The 19,560-nt window shown below is 34.5% G+C and overlaps 1 protein-coding gene across 1 annotated transcript in view; it reads left to right on the forward strand.

Moving 5' to 3' along the window:
- Positions 1-18,444, forward strand: part of SLC4A3 (solute carrier family 4 member 3) — a 37,011-nt gene extending 18,567 nt beyond the window's left edge. The window contains exons 14-18 of the mRNA XM_069732835.1: positions 1,070-1,236; positions 1,560-1,810; positions 4,178-4,347; positions 4,464-4,637; positions 17,980-18,444. Of these exons, the coding sequence (XP_069588936.1) occupies positions 1,070-1,236; positions 1,560-1,810; positions 4,178-4,347; positions 4,464-4,637; positions 17,980-18,057 (840 nt within the window). The 3' untranslated portion in view covers positions 18,058-18,444. The remainder of the gene's footprint in view (positions 1-1,069; positions 1,237-1,559; positions 1,811-4,177; positions 4,348-4,463; positions 4,638-17,979) is intronic.
- Positions 18,445-19,560: the final 1,116 nt, after the last annotated feature.

Consider the following 19,560-nt stretch of genomic DNA (forward strand, 5'->3'; position numbering starts at 1 on the left):
TATAATACTGCCCCTATGTACAAGAATATAACTACTATAATACTGCCCCTATGTACAAGAATATAACTACTATAATACTGCCCCTATGTACAATAATATAACTACTATAATACTGCCCCTATGTACAAGAATATAACTACTATAATACTGCCCCTATGTACAATAATATAACTACTATAATACTGCCCCTATGTACAAGAATATAACTACTATAATACTGCCCCTATGTATAATAATATAACTACTATAATACTGCCCCTATGTACAAGAATATAACTACTATAATACTGCCCCTATGTACAAGAATATAACTGCTATAATACTGCCCCCTATGTACAAGAATATAACTACTATAATACTGCCCTATGTTCAAGAATATAACTACTATAATACTGCCCCTATGTACAAGAATATAACTACTATAATACTGCACCCTATGTACAAGAATATAACTACTATAATACTGCACCCTATGTACAAGAATATAACTACTATAATACTGCTCCTATGTACAAGAATATAACTACTATAATACTGCTCCCTATGTACAATAATATAACTGCTATAATACTGCTCCCTATGTACAATAATATAACTGCTATAATACTGCCCTATGTACAATAATATAATTACTATAATACTGCTCCCTGTGTATAAGCACACTACACTGTACTATAATACTGCAATACATGCCTAATATTAGGACTTGTTCAGATGAGTGTATGGTTATGTGTGCAGATTGTACAATATCCTGAACAATGTAACTCACTTGGACGGAGTTTCGTCTATGGTTGAGCAGAACAGATCCACGTCTCATACACCACCTCCGTACTATATAGCATCTGACTTTTATGATACTTTGCCATTATTAATGTAGGAAGCTTCTTTTTCTCATTAATACGGACACTAGGATGGAATAAAATGACAATATGGAAGAGAATCCTCTGAGTTTTCCGGGTGACTTCTCTTCCGCTCGGCTTTGGTCTATAAGTGCCGTTGCGCTCCTGCGATTATAATAGACGTGTCCCCGGGATGATGAGCGTCATCTTTAATTTCACCTTTTGTCTAGAAACTGAACGTTCCATCCGGACTGTCGGTGACGTCTCCCGGTAAACGTGGTTGGTTCGTCCATCCCATGGGGACCGCGAGTCCGTTCCCCCTGTGGATGATGTTCGCCTCGGCCATCCCGGCGCTGCTGGTTTTCATCCTTATCTTTATGGAGACCCAGATCACAACGTGAGTGGAGCTGATACAAGTCTCTTAAAGGGGATGTCTGGTCTAGAAAAAACACCTCCTGTTGGGTAATCTTCAGTTACTATAGGAGGGCCCGCTCCTGTTCAGAAGCTACAGCAGCGGGGGTGGGGGGGTGTACTCACTTATCTCTGGAGGACCCGGCCCCTCTGAGCATTACACGGACAGCTCATAGATTGCAGTGCACACCATGTAGTACCTCATCTTCCCTGTGGGGGCACTGTAGGTATATGCTGCTTGTTCGAATTTATTCATTAAAATCTGATGTTTTTATTTCACTTTTTTCCTTGTGCCTGGTCCGTCCTCAGTCTCATAGTCAGCAGAAAGGAGAGGTGTCTACAGAAGGGCAGTGGGTTCCACCTGGACCTCCTAATTATCGGCACTATGGGTGGTCTTTGCGCTCTCTTTGGGCTTCCATGGTTAACAGCGACTACAGTGCGAACTGTCACTCATGTTAATGCATTAACTTTGATGAGCAAGACTGCGCCGGGAGAAAGACCGCGGATCTCCGAGGTTAAAGAGCAGAGAATCACAGGCGTGCTGATCGCCGCACTAGTAGGTAAAGAGCATAAAGAAATCTGTCCGTCCATCTAATAGCTGTGACCTGATTTCTTCTATCTATGTGTTTGGGATGTTATTACACAGGAATAATAAACTGAGATGTCAGAGTACAGGGATAATGCACACAGTGATGTCACAGTACAGAGATAATACACACAGTGATGTCACAGTGCAGCGATAATGCACACAGTGATGTCACAGTACAGGGATAATGCACACAGTGATGTCACAGTACAGGGATAATGCACACAGTGATGTCACAGTGCAGCGATAATGCACACAGTGATGTCACAGTGCAGCGATAATGCACACAGTGATGTCACAGTGCAGCGATAATGCACACAGTGATGTCACAGTACAGAGATAATACATACAGTGATGTCACAGTACAGGGATAATACACACAGTGATGTCACAGTACAGAGATAATACACACAGTGATGTCACAGTGCAGCGATAATGCACACAGTGATGTCACAGTACAGGGATAATACACACAGTGATGTCACAATACAGAGAAAACACACAGTGATGCCACAGTACAGGCATAATGCACACAGTGATGTCACAGTACAGAGATAATACATACAGTGATGTCACAGTACAGGGATAATGCACACAGTGATGTCACAGTACAGGGATAATACACACAGTGATGTCACAGTACAGGGATAATACACACAGTGATGTCACAGTACAGGGATAATACACACAGTGATGTCACAGTACAGGCATAATGCACACCGTGATGTCACAGTACAGGGATAATAAACACAGTGATGTCACAGTACAGGGATAATACACACAGTGATGTCACAGTACAGAGATAATACACACAGTGATGTCACAGTACAGGGATAATACACACAGTGATGTCACAATACAGAGATAATACACACAGTGATGTCACAGTACAGGGATAATACACACAGTGATGTCTCAGTACAGGGATAATACACACAGTGATGTCACAGTACAGGGATAATACACACAGTGATGTCACAGTACAGGCATAATGCACACAGTGATGTCACAGTACAGAGAAAAAAACACACAGTGATGTCACAGTACAGAGATAATACACACAGTGATGTCACAGTGCAAGGATAATACACACAGTGATGTCACAGTACAGGCATAATGCACACAGTGATGTCACAGTACAGAGAAAAAAACACACACAGTGATGTCACAGTACAGAAATAACACACACAGTGATGTCACAGTACAGGGATAATACACACAGTGATGCCACAGTACAAGCATAATGCACACAGTGATGTCACAGTACAAGCATAATGCACACAGTGATGTCACAGTACAAGCATAATGCACACAGTGATGTCACGGTACAGGGATAATACACACAGTGATGTCACAGTACAGGGATAACACACACAGTGATGTCACAGTACAGAGATAATACACACAGTGATGTCACAGTACAGGGATAATACACACAGTGATGTCACAGTACAGGGATAATACACACAGTGATGTCACAGTACAGGGATAATACACACAGTGTTGTCACAGTACAGGGATAATACACACAGTGATGCCACAGTACAAGCATAATGCACACAGTGATGCCACAGTACAAGCATAATGCACACAGTGATGTCACAGTACAGGGATAATACACACAGTAATGTCACAGTACAGGGATAATACACACAGTGATGTCACAGTACAGGGTTAATACACACAGTGATGTCACAGTACAGGGATAATACACACAGTGATGTCACAGTACAGAGATAATACAGACAGTGATGTCACAGTACAGGGATAACGCACACAGTGATGTCACAGTACAGGGATAATACACACAGTGATGTCACAGTACGGGAATATTACACATAGTGATGGCACATTACAGAGATAATCAGTAATGTCATAGTGCAGAGATAATGCACAGACAAGTCACAGTAAAGGGGCAATAAACACAACGATAAAGCTCAAAGACGATGCACACAGTGATACATTGTCAGAGGTCCCGGGTGCTCCTGCATCCTCTGCTCCCTATAGTTATGCTCTGCATTCTTTTTAGCACTTTTTTCATTAGAATATACATTGTCATTACACTGTTGCAGTACCATATAGGACCTCTAGTTGTCACTGTTGTACAAACTCCATTGCATAAAAATGAAACTTTTAATTTATTGCAGAATTTCTGTAAGAGACGTCCCCATGACCTGTCCATGCAATTGCTTTCTGTACTATGTCTGAGGTTTAACAAACCCCCTCCCCACCCCTACATACACTTATATATTTATTATATCAATTTCTATGCAATTATCAGGCTGTTGTTGCAGTTATGTTATTTACATTACATTCTCTTCCATCTGTATCTCTAATAAAGGACTGTCCATAGTAATGGGAGAGATGTTACGTCAGATCCCTCTAGCTGTACTTTTCGGGATTTTCTTGTATATGGGAGTGACCTCTCTAACTGGAATTCAACTTTTTGAGAGGCTTCTCCTTATCCTCATGCATCCGAAACATCATCCAGAACACACCTACGTGGTGAAGGTGAGCTGGTCCAGCTAGTGTTGTAAATGCATCTCATGGAACGTTATATTCTCTAAATGGGGGAAGTTTCTGCATTAGGTGGATTTATTTAGAATTTTCTATATATATTTCCCTAGGTGCGCACATGGAGGATGCACCTGTTCACCTGCATACAGCTCTCCTGCATTGTTCTCTTATGGGTAGTGAAGTCTTCTCCAGCGTCACTCGCCTTCCCATTCCTCCTCATACTCACTGTCCCACTAAGGAGGTTTATACTGCCTCGCTTTTTCAATGAGCGAGAACTAAAAGTTGTAAGTAACCGTTACAAATATCTAATTTTAAGTGTTTTTTTTATGTTAATATTAACATTAATGATCCAGCTGCCAGGAAGAATGGGGGAAAGGAAGTGACATCTGCTCTGGAGATATTTCTCACTTGTACACATGGTTGACATTTCTGCCATAGGCTATGTACAAGAATATAACTACTATAATACTGCTCCTATGTACAAGAATATAACTACTATAATACTGCTCCTATGTACAAGAATATAACTACTATAATACTGCTCCTATGTACAAGAATATAACTACTATAATACTGCCCCTATGTACAAGAATATAACTACTATAATACTGCCCCTATGTACAAGAATATAACTACTATAATACTGCCCCTATGTACAAGAATATAACTACTATAATACTGCCCCTATGTACAAGAATATAACTACTATAATACTGCCCCTATATACAAGAATATAACTACTATAATACTGCTCCCTATGTACAAGAATATAACTACTATAATACTGCTCCCTATGTACAAGAATATAACTACTATAATACTGCTCCTATGTGCAAGAATATAACTACTATAATACCTCCCGTATGTACAAGAATATAACTACTATAATACTGCCCCTATGTACAGGAATATAACTACTATAATACTGCTCCTATGTGCAAGAATATAACTACTATAATACCTCCCGTATGTACAAGAATATAACTACTATAATACTGCTCCTATGTACAAGAATATAACTACTATAATACTGCTCCTATGTACAAGAATATACATACTATAATACTGTTCCTATGCACAAGAATATAACTACTATAATACTGCCCCTATGTACAAGAATATAACTACTATAATACTACCCCTATGTACAAGAATATAACTACTATAATACTGCCCCTATATACAAGAATATAACTACTATAATACTGCTCCCTATGTACAAGAATATAACTACTATAATACTGCTCCCTATGTACAAGAATATAACTACTATAATACTGCTCCTATGTGCAAGAATATAACTACTATAATACTTCCCGTATGTACAAGAATATAACTACTATAATACTGCTCCTATGTGCAAGGATATAACTACTATAATACTGCCCCTATGTACAAGAATATACCTACTATAATACTGTTCCTATGTACAAGAATATAACTACTATAATACTGCCCCTATGTACAAGAATATAACTACTATAATACTGCCCCTATGTACAAGAATATAACTACTATAATACTGCTCCTATGTACAAGAATATAACTACTATAATACTGCTCCTATGTACAAGAATATAACTACTATAATACTGCCCCTATGTACAAGAATATAACTACTATAATACTGCTCCCTATGTACAAGAATATAACTACTATAATACTGCTCCTATGTACAAGAATATAACTACTATAATACTGCCCCTATGTACAAGAATATAACTACTATAATACTGCTCCTATGTACAAGAATATAACTACTATATTACTGCTCCTATGTGCAAGGATATAACTACTATAATACTGCCCCTATGTACAAGAATATACCTACTATAATACTGTTCCTAAGTACAAGAATATAACTACTATAATACTGCCCCTATGTACAAGAATATAACTACTATAATACTGCTCCTATGTACAAGACTATAACTACTATAATACTGCCCCTGTGTACAAGAATATAACTACCATAATACTGCTCCCTATGTACAAGAATGTAACTACTATAATACTGCCCCTATGTGCAAGAATATAACTACTATAATACTGCTCCCTATGTACAAGAATGTAACTACTATAATACTGCCCCTATGTGCAAGAATATAACTACTATACTACTGTCCCTATGTACAAGAATATAACTACTATAATACTGCCCCTATGTACAAGAATATAGCTACTATAATACTGCCCCTATGTGCAAGAATATAACTACTATAGTACTGTCCCTATGTACAAGAATATAACTACTATAATACTGCCCCCTATGTACAAGGATATAACTACTATAATACTGCTCCTATGTACAAGAATATGACTACTATAGTACTGTCCCTATGTACAAGAATATAACTACTATAATACTGCCCCTATGTACAAGAATATAACTACTATAATACTGCTCCTATGTACAAGAATAGAACTACTATAATACTGCCACTATGTGCAAAAATATAACTACTATAATACTGCTCCTATGTACAAAAATATAACTACTATAATACTGCCCCTACCTACAAGAATATAACTACTATAATACTGCCCCTATGTACAAGAATATAACTACTATAATACTGCTCCTATGTACAAGAATATAACTACTATAATACTGCTCCTATGTACAAGAATATAACTACTATAATACTGCTCCTATGTACAAGAATATAACTACTATAATACTGCTCCTATGTGCAAGGATATAACTACTATAATACTGCCCCTATGTACAAGAATATACATACTATAATACTGTTCCTATGCACAAGAATATAACTACTATAATACTGCCCCTATGTACAAGAATATAACTACTATAATACTACCCCTATGTACAAGAATATAACTACTATAATACTGCCCCTATATACAAGAATATAACTACTATAATACTGCTCCCTATGTACAAGAATATAACTACTATAATACTGCTCCCTATGTACAAGAATATAACTACTATAATACTGCTCCTATGTGCAAGAATATAACTACTATAATACTTCCCGTATGTACAAGAATATAACTACTATAATACTGCTCCTATGTGCAAGGATATAACTACTATAATACTGCCCCTATGTACAAGAATATACCTACTATAATACTGTTCCTATGTACAAGAATATAACTACTATAATACTGCCCCTATGTACAAGAATATAACTACTATAATACTGCCCCTATGTACAAGAATATAACTACTATAATACTGCTCCTATGTACAAGAATATAACTACTATAATACTGCTCCTATGTACAAGAATATAACTACTATAATACTGCCCCTATGTACAAGAATATAACTACTATAATACTGCTCCCTATGTACAAGAATATAACTACTATAATACTGCTCCTATGTACAAGAATATAACTACTATAATACTGCCCCTATGTACAAGAATATAACTACTATAATACTGCTCCTATGTACAAGAATATAACTACTATAATACTGCTCCTATGTGCAAGGATATAACTACTATAATACTGCCCCTATGTACAAGAATATACCTACTATAATACTGTTCCTAAGTACAAGAATATAACTACTATAATACTGCCCCTATGTACAAGAATATAACTACTATAATACTGCTCCTATGTACAAGACTATAACTACTATAATACTGCCCCTGTGTACAAGAATATAACTACCATAATACTGCTCCCTATGTACAAGAATGTAACTACTATAATACTGCCCCTATGTGCAAGAATATAACTACTATAATACTGCTCCCTATGTACAAGAATGTAACTACTATAATACTGCCCCTATGTGCAAGAATATAACTACTATACTACTGTCCCTATGTACAAGAATATAACTACTATAATACTGCCCCTATGTACAAGAATATAGCTACTATAATACTGCCCCTATGTGCAAGAATATAACTACTATAGTACTGTCCCTATGTGCAAGAATATAACTACTATAATACTGCCCCCTATGTACAAGGATATAACTACTATAATACTGCTCCTATGTACAAGAATATGACTACTATAGTACTGTCCCTATGTACAAGAATATAACTACTATAATACTGCCCCTATGTACAAGAATATAACTACTATAATACTGCTCCTATGTACAAGAATAGAACTACTATAATACTGCCACTATGTGCAAAAATATAACTACTATAATACTGCTCCTATGTACAAAAATATAACTACTATAATACTGCCCCTACCTACAAGAATATAACTACTATAATACTGCCCCTATGTACAAGAATATAACTACTATAATACTGCTCCTATGTACAAGAATATAACTACTATAATACTGCCCCTATGTACAAGAATATAACTACTATAATACTGCCCCCTATGTACAAGAATATAACTACTATAATACTGCCCCTATGGACAAGAATATATCTACTATAATACTGCCCCCTATGTACAAGAATATAACTACTATAATACTGCTCCTATGTACAAGAATATAACTATAACTACTATAATACTGCCCCTATGTACAATAATATATCTACTATAATACTGCCCCTATGTACAAGAATATATCTACTATAATACTGCCCCCTATGTACAAGAATATATCTACTATAATACTGCTCCTATGTACAAGAATATAACTATAACTACTATAATACTGCCCCCTATGTACAAGAATATAACTACTATAATACTGCCCCTATGTACAAGAATATAATTACTATAATACTGCCCCTATGTACAAGAATATATCTACTATAATACTGCCCCTATGTACAAGAATATATCTACTATAATACTGCCCCTATGGACAAGAATATATCTACTATAATACTGCCCCTATGTACAAGAATATATCTACTATAATACTGCCCCTATGTACAAGAATATATCTACTATAATACTGCCCCTATGTACAAGAATATAACTACTATAATACTGCCCCCTATGTACAAGAATATAACTACTATAATACTGCTCCTATGTACAAGAATATAACTATAACTACTATAATACTGCCCCTATGTACAAGAATATATCTACTATAATACTGCCCCTATGTACAAGAATATATCTACTATAATACTGCCCCCTATGTACAAGAATATATCTACTATAATACTGCTCCTATGTACAAGAATATAACTATAACTACTATAATACTGCCCCCTATGTACAAGAATATAACTACTATAATACTGCCCCTATGTACAAGAATATAACTACTATAATACTGCCCCTATGTACAAGAATATATCTACTATAATACTGCCCCTATGTACAAGAATATATCTACTATAATACTGCCCCTATGGACAAGAATATATCTACTATAATACTGCCCCTATGTACAAGAATATATCTACTATAATACTGCCCCTATGTACAAGAATATATCTACTATAATACTGCCCCTATGTACAAGAATATAACTAGTATAATACTGCCCCCTATGTACAAGAATATAACTACTATAATACTGCCCCTATGTACAAGAATATAACTACTATAATACTGCCCCTATGTACAAGAATATAACTACTATAATACTGCTCCTATGTACAAGAATATAACTACTATAATACTGTCCCTGTGTACAAGAATATAACTTCTATAATACTGCTCCTATGTACAAGACTATAACTACTATAATACTGCCCCTATGTACAAGAATATAACTACCATAATACTGCTCCCTATGTACAAGAATGTAACTACTATAATACTGCCCCTATGTGCAAGAATATAACTACTATAATACTGCTCCCTATGTACAAGAATGTAACTACTATAATACTGCCCCTATGTGCAAGAATATAACTACTATACTACTGTCCCTATGTACAAGAATATAACTACTATAATACTGCCCCCTATGTACAAGAATATAGCTACTATAATACTGCCCCTATGTGCAAGAATATAACTACTATAGTACTGTCCCTATGTACAAGAATATAACTACTATAATACTGCTCCTATGTACAAGAATATGACTACTATAGTACTGTCCCTATGTACAAGAATATAACTACTATAATACTGCCCCTATGTGCAAAAATATAACTACTATAATACTGCTCCTATGTACAAAAATATAACTACTATAATACTGCCCCTACCTACAAGAATATAACTACCATAATACTGCTCCCTATGTACAAGAATGTAACTACTATAATACTGCCCCTATGTGCAAGAATATAACTACTATAATACTGCTCCCTATGTACAAGAATGTAACTACTATAATACTGCCCCTATGTGCAAGAATATAACTACTATACTACTGTCCCTATGTACAAGAATATAACTACTATAATACTGCCCCTATGTACAAGAATATAGCTACTATAATACTGCCCCTATGTGCAAGAATATAGCTACTATAGTACTGTCCCTATGTACAAGAATATAACTACTATAATACTGCCCCCTATGTACAAGGATATAACTACTATAATACTGCTCCTATGTACAAGAATATGACTACTATAGTACTGTCCCTATGTACAAGAATATAACTACTATAATACTGCCCCTATGTACAAGAATATAACTACTATAATACTGCTCCTATGTACAAGAATAGAACTACTATAATACTGCCACTATGTGCAAAAATATAACTACTATAATACTGCTCCTATGTACAAAAATATAACTACTATAATACTGCCCCTACCTACAAGAATATAACTACTATAATACTGCCCCTATGTACAAGAATATAACTACTATAATACTGCTCCTATGTACAAGAATATAACTACTATAATACTGCCCCTATGTACAAGAATATAACTACTATAATACTGCCCCTATGTACAAGAATATATCTACTATAATACTGCCCCCATGTACAAGAATATAACTACTATAATACTACCCCCTATGTACAAGAATATAACTACTATAATACTGCCCCTATGGACAAGAATATATCTACTATAATACTGCCCCCTATGTACAAGAATATAACTACTATAATACTGCTCCTATGTACAAGAATATAACTATAACTACTATAATACTGCCCCTATGTACAAGAATATATCTACTATAATACTGCCCCTATGTACAAGAATATATCTACTATAATACTGCCCCCTATGTACAAGAATATATCTACTATAATACTGCTCCTATGTACAAGAATATAACTATAACTACTATAATACTGCCCCCTATGTACAAGAATATAACTACTATAATACTGCCCCTATGTACAAGAATATAACTACTATAATACTGCCCCTATGTACAAGAATATATCTACTATAATACTGCCCCTATGTACAAGAATATATCTACTATAATACTGCCCCTATGGACAAGAATATATCTACTATAATACTGCCCATATGTACAAGAATATATCTACTATAATACTGCCCCTATGTACAAGAATATATCTACTATAATACTGCCCCTATGTACAAGAATATAACTACTATAATACTGCCCCCTATGTACAAGAATATAACTACTATAATACTGCTCCTATGTACAAGAATATAACTATAACTACTATAATACTGCCCCCTATGTACAAGAATATATCTACTATAATACTGCTCCTATGTACAAGAATATAACTATAACTACTATAATACTGCCCCTATGTACAAGAATATAACTACTATAATACTGCCCCTATGTACAAGAATATATTTACTATAATACTGCCCCTATGTACAAGAATATATCTACTATAATACTGCCCCTATGTACAAGAATATAACTAGTATAATACTGCCCCCTATGTACAAGAATATAACTACTATAATACTGCCCCTATGTACAAGAATATAACTACTATAATACTGCCCCTATGTACAAGAATATAACTACTATAATACTGCCCCTATGTACAAGAATATAACTACCATAATACTGCTCCCTATGTACAAGAATGTAACTACTATAATACTGCCCCTATGTGCAAGAATATAACTACTATAATACTGCTCCCTATGTACAAGAATGTAACTACTATAATACTGCCCCTATGTGCAAGAATATAACTACTATAATACTGCCCCCTATGTACAAGAATATAGCAACTATAATACTGCCCCTATGTGCAAGAATATAACTACTATAGTACTGTCCCTATGTACAAGAATATAACTACTATAATACTGCCCCCTATGTACAAGAATATAACTACTATAATACTGCCCCTATGTACAAGAATATATCTACTATAATACTGCCCCTATGTACAAGAATATATCTACTATAATACTGCCCCTATGGACAAGAATATATCTACTATAATACTGCCCCTATGTACAAGAATATATCTACTATAATACTGCCCCTATGTACAAGAATATATCTACTATAATACTGCCCCTATGTACAAGAATATAACTAGTATAATACTGCCCCCTATGTACAAGAATATAACTACTATAATACTGCCCCTATGTACAAGAATATAACTACTATAATACTGCCCCTATGTACAAGAATATAACTACTATAATACTGCTCCTATGTACAAGAATATAACTACTATAATACTGTCCCTGTGTACAAGAATATAACTTCTATAATACTGCTTCTATGTACAAGACTATAACTACTATAATACTGCCCCTATGTACAAGAATATAACTACTATAATACTGCTCCCTATGTACAAGAATGTAACTACTATAATACTGCCCCTATGTGCAAGAATATAACTACTATAATACTGCTCCCTATGTACAAGAATGTAACTACTATAATACTGCCCCTATGTGCAAGAATATAACTACTATACTACTGTCCCTATGTACAAGAATATAACTACTATAATACTGCCCCCTATGTACAAGAATATAGCTACTATAATACTGACCCTATGTGCAAGAATATAACTACTATAGTACTGTCCCTATGTACAAGAATATAACTACTATAATACTGCCCCCTATGTACAAGGATATAACTACTATAATACTGCTCCTATGTACAAGAATATGACTACTATAGTACTGTCCCTATGTACAAGAATATAACTACTATAATACTGCCCCTATGTACAAGAATATAACTACTATAATACTGCTCCTATGTACAAGAATAGAACTACTATAATACTGCCACTATGTGCAAAAATATAACTACTATAATACTGCTCCTATGTACAAAAATATAACTACTATAATACTGCCCCTACCTACAAGAATATAACTACCATAATACTGCTCCCTATGTACAAGAATGTAACTACTATAATACTGCCCCTATGTGCAAGAATATAACTACTATAATACTGCTCCCTATGTACAAGAATGTAACTACTATAATACTGCCCCTATGTGCAAGAATATAACTACTATACTACTGTCCCTATGTACAAGAATATAACTACTATAATACTGCCCCTATGTACAAGAATATAGCTACTATAATACTGCCCCTATGTGCAAGAATATAACTACTATAGTACTGTCCCTATGTACAAGAATATAACTACTATAATACTGCCCCCTATGTACAAGGATATAACTACTATAATACTGCTCCTATGTACAAGAATATGACTACTATAGTACTGTCCCTATGTACAAGAATATAACTACTATAATACTGCCCCTATGTACAAGAATATAACTACTATAATACTGCTCCTATGTACAAGAATATAACTACTATAATACTGCCCCTACCTACAAGAATATAACTACTATAATACTGCCCCTATGTACAAGAATATAACTACTATAATACTGCTCCTATGTACAAGAATATAACTACTATAATACTGCCCCTATGTACAAGAATATATCTACTATAATACTGCCCCCATGTACAAGAATATAACTACTATAATACTACCCCCTATGTACAAGAATATAACTACTATAATACTGCCCCTATGGACAAGAATATATCTACTATAATACTGCCCCCTATGTACAAGAATATAACTACTATAATACTGCTCCTATGTACAAGAATATAACTATAACTACTATAATACTGCCACTATGTACAAGAATATATCTACTATAATACTGCCCCTATGTACAAGAATATATCTACTATAATACTGCCCCCTATGTACAAGAATATATCTACTATAATACTGCTCCTATGTACAAGAATATAACTATAACTACTATAATACTGCCCCCTATGTACAAGAATATAACTACTATAATACTGCCCCTATGTACAAGAATATAACTACTATAATACTGCCCCTATGTACAAGAATATATCTACTATAATACTGCCCCTATGTACAAGAATATATCTACTATAATACTGCCCCTATGTACAAGAATATAACTACTATAATACTGCCCCCTATGTACAAGAATATAACTACTATAATACTGCTCCTATGTACAAGAATATAACTATAACTACTATAATACTGCCCCCTATGTACAAGAATATATCTACTATAATACTGCTCCAATGTACAAGAATATAACTATAACTACTATAATACTGCCCCCTATGTACAAGAATATAACTACTATAATACTGCCCCTATGTACAAGAATATAACTACTATAATACTGCCCCTATGTACAAGAATATATCTACTATAATACTGCCCCTATGTACAAGAATATATCTACTATAATACTGCCCCTATGGACAAGAATATATCTACTATAATACTGCCCCTATGTACAAGAATATATTTACTATAATACTGCCCCTATGTACAAGAATATATCTACTATAATACTGCCCCTATGTACAAGAATATAACTAGTATAATACTGCCCCCTATGTACAAGAATATAACTACTATAATACTGCCCCTATGTACAAGAATATAACTACTATAATACTACCCCTATGTACAAGAATATATCTACTATAATACTGCCCCTATGTACAAGAATATAACTAGTATAATACTGCCCCCTATGTACAAGAATATAACTACTATAATACTGCCCCTATGTACAAGAATATAACTACTATAATACTGCCCCTATGTACAAGAATATAACTACTATAATACTGCTCCTATGTACAAAAATATAACTACTATAATACTGCCCCTATGTACAAGAATTTAACTACTATAATACTGTCCCTGTGTACAAGAATATAACTAGTATAATACTGCCCCCTATGTACAAGAATATAACTACTATAATACTGCCCCTATGTACAAGAATATAACTACTATAATACTGCCCCTATGTACAAGAATATAACTACTATAATACTGCCCCTATGTACAAGAATATAACTACCATAATACTGCTCCCTATGTACAAGAATGTAACTACTATAATACTGCCCCTATGTGCAAGAATATAACTACTATAATACTGCTCCCTATGTACAAGAATGTAACTACTATAATACTGCCCCTATGTGCAAGAATATAACTACTATACTACTGTCCCTATGTACAAGAATATAACTACTATAATACTGCCCCCTATGTACAAGAATATAGCAACTATAATTCTGCCCCTATGTGCAAGAATATAACTACTATAGTACTGTCCCTATGTACAAGAATATAACTACTATAATACTGCCCTCTATGTACAAGGATATAACTACTATAATACTGCTCCTATGTACAAGAATATGACTACTATAGTACTGTCCCTATGTACAAGAATATAACTACTATAATACTGCCCCTATGTACAAGAATATAACTACTATAATACTGCTCCTATGTACAAGAATAGAACTACTATAATACTGCCACTATGTGCAAAAATATAACTACTATAATACTGCTCCTATGTACAAAAATATAACTACTATAATACTGCCCCTACCTACAAGAATATAACTACTATAATACTGCCCCTATTTACAAGAATATAACTACTATAATACTGCTCCTATGTACAAGAATATAACTACTATAATACTGCCCCTATGTACAAGAATATAACTACTATAATACTGCCCCTATGTACAAGAATATATCTACTATAATACTGCCCCCATGTACAAGAATATAACTACTATAATACTGCCCCCTATGTACAAGAATATAACTACTATAATACTGCCCCTATGGACAAGAATATATCTACTATAATACTGCCCCTATGTACAATAATATATCTACTATAATACTGCCCCCTATGTACAAGAATATAACTACTATAATACTGCCCCTATGTACAAGAATATAACCATAACTACTATAATACTGCCCCTATGTACAAGAATATATCTACTATAATACTGCCCCTATGTACAATAATATATCTACTATAATACTGCCCCCTATGTACAAGAATATAACTACTATAATACTGCCCCTATGTACAAGAATATAACCATAACTACTATAATACTGCCCCTATGTACAAGAATATATCTACTATAATACTGCCCCTATGTACAATAATATATCTACTATAATACTGCCCCCTATGTACAAGAATATAACTACTATAATACTGCCCCTATGTACAAGAATATAACCATAACTACTATAATACTGCCCCTATGTACAAGAATATATCTACTATAATACTGCCCCTATGTACAATAATATATCTACTATAATACTGCCCCTATGTACAAGAATATAACTACTATAATACTGCCCCTATGTACAAGAATATAACCATAACTACTATAATACTGCCCCTATGTACAAGAATATATCTACTATAATACTGCCCCTATGTACAAGAATATATCTACTATAATACTGCCCCCTATGTACAAGAATATAACTACTATAATACTGCTCCTATGTACAAGAATATAACTACTATAATACTGCTCCTATGTACAAGAATATAACTACTATAATACTGTCCCTGTGTACAAGAATATAACTACTATAATACTGCCTTCTATGTACAAGAATATAACTACTATAATACTGCCCCTATGTACAATAATATATCTACTATAATACTGCCCCCTATGTACAAGAATATAACTACTATAATACTGCTCCTATATACAAGAATATAACTATAACTACTATAATACTGCCCCTATGTACAAGAATATATCTACTATAATACTGCCCCTATGTACAATAATATATCTACTATAATACTGCCCCCTATGTACAAGAATATAACTACTATAATACTGCCCCTATGTACAAGAATATAACCATAACTACTATAATACTGCCCCTATGTACAAGAATATATCTACTATAATACTGCCCCTATGTACAAGAATATATCTACTATAATACTGCCCCTATGTACAAGAATATAACTACTATAATACTGCCCCCTATGTACAAGAATATAACTACTATAATACTGCTCCTATGTACAAGAATATAACTATAACTACTATAATACTGCCCCCTATGTACAAGAATATAACTACTATAATACTGCCCCTATGTACAAGAATATAACTACTATAATACTGCTCCTATGTACAAGAATATAACTACTATAATACTGCTATGTACAAGAATATAACTACTATAATACTGCCCCTATGTACAAGAATATAACTACTATAATACTGCCCCTATGTACAAGAATATAACTACTATAATACTGTCCCTGTGTACAAGAATATAACTACTATAATACTGCCTTCTATGTACAAGAATATAACTACTATAATACTGCTCCTATGTACAAGAATATAACTATGTATTATAATACAAAATTGCAGATTCTGCTGATGATTTTTATATTATTTCCTTTTTTTCCGTATTAGTTGGATTCTGAAGATGTTGCACCAAACTTTGATGAAGACGGCCAAGATGAATACAATGAGCTTCATATGCCTGTCTGACACTTTCCCGTTGTCATTTCTCCTTTCTGCTGCCAATTTGCCCTTAATCTATTTAATTGATGATCATATTTTCCAATCTTTTTTGCTGAACCCTATAGCATCAATAGATAGAGGCTGGATGTTGCCAAAGTAAACTTATGATTGACCGATCGCTCATGTGCACTGCGGATTGCGTTTCCCATAGGTTTACATTGTACTGTAAACGCATGGAAGCTGCTGCGGATCCGCACAAAATCCGCAACGCGTGTACATAGCCATAGTCCTTAAAGAGACTGCACAGGAATACCTCCCCCAGTGGCCAGTTGGTGAATTGCATTCTTAGATTTCTCTTTACCTTTCTCATGTTGTTAGTAACATTTTTAAATAAATATTTTCTTATTTATTAGTATTTTCTTTTTTTTTATTGTATCATAGAGCTGCCTTATTATTTATTAGTAAATCCGGAGTTAGACTTTGTTTTATTTGCTGAATTCAGTATTGTTGTATGGAGAGAATATCTCCATATTACAGCAACCTACAGATGCACCACATGGCGGCACATAATTGCTATTTTTTATTCCGTTTTATTTTAGATGGGAAGAGTTCTGTGCTCCCGTTAATTGGCGATCAGAGAATTGTCCAGATTGGATGCAATTGTAACAAACTCTCAGCTGTGTGGATCATCAAGTTTGCATTAAATATGACATTTTCCTAACCTTTGGGAATAGCGGCATCAAAAGTGGGGAGGAAAGGGAACATTTTTCTTCTTAACCACCCCGTAATACATTAAAGGGGTGTTACGGTTACAGAAGCGATCAATTATTGACAGGGTAGGTGATCGATTCTGGATCGGTGGTGGTCCAACCGCTGAGACCCCCTGGCCAGTGGTGTAACTTTAGTCTGATGGGCCCCGCTGCAAGATTTGGAACTGGACCCCCTCCCCCTGCATGTAGTAATGTCCCCCATCCTGGGCCGAAGTTTGCAATGGTGTTGGCGGACCCCTCACCCGCTACCTGTACTTCCACGATCGTTACTGCCCCGCTCCCAGCAGGATAGCGGTTGTGCCCGCGCTCGACCATCATTCCATAATTCATTCCCTATGAGGCTGTATACAGCGGAGTCTCCGACATTCCCATAGAGAATGAAATCCATACATATTCCAATACATTGTAATTAAAAAAAATACAAAAAATCCTAAACTAAAAAAAAAAATGTAATACAATAGTAAGATGGATAAAAATTCAATGCAATGATCACTAATAAAACAGTGTTTATTAAATATAAACATCATAAACCAGAAAACGCACATACAATGTATATCTCATTAATAGTTACTACGCATACATTACATCCTCAATGCACGGTGATTAGAGAACGCTTCAAAAAACAAAAATAATTCTTTTACATTTTTTTTACACATTCTGCTTAAAAGAACTCCAAAAAATGCAAAAAAACGGAACTTTTCCCTTTCTTCCTCCTCCAGTTTGTGCTTGAAGGAGGATGGCTCTGACTCTCCTCATGAGC

This window comes from Ranitomeya imitator, chromosome 7 (assembly GCF_032444005.1).
Source record: "Ranitomeya imitator isolate aRanImi1 chromosome 7, aRanImi1.pri, whole genome shotgun sequence".
Classification (NCBI taxonomy): Eukaryota; Metazoa; Chordata; class Amphibia; order Anura; family Dendrobatidae; genus Ranitomeya; species Ranitomeya imitator.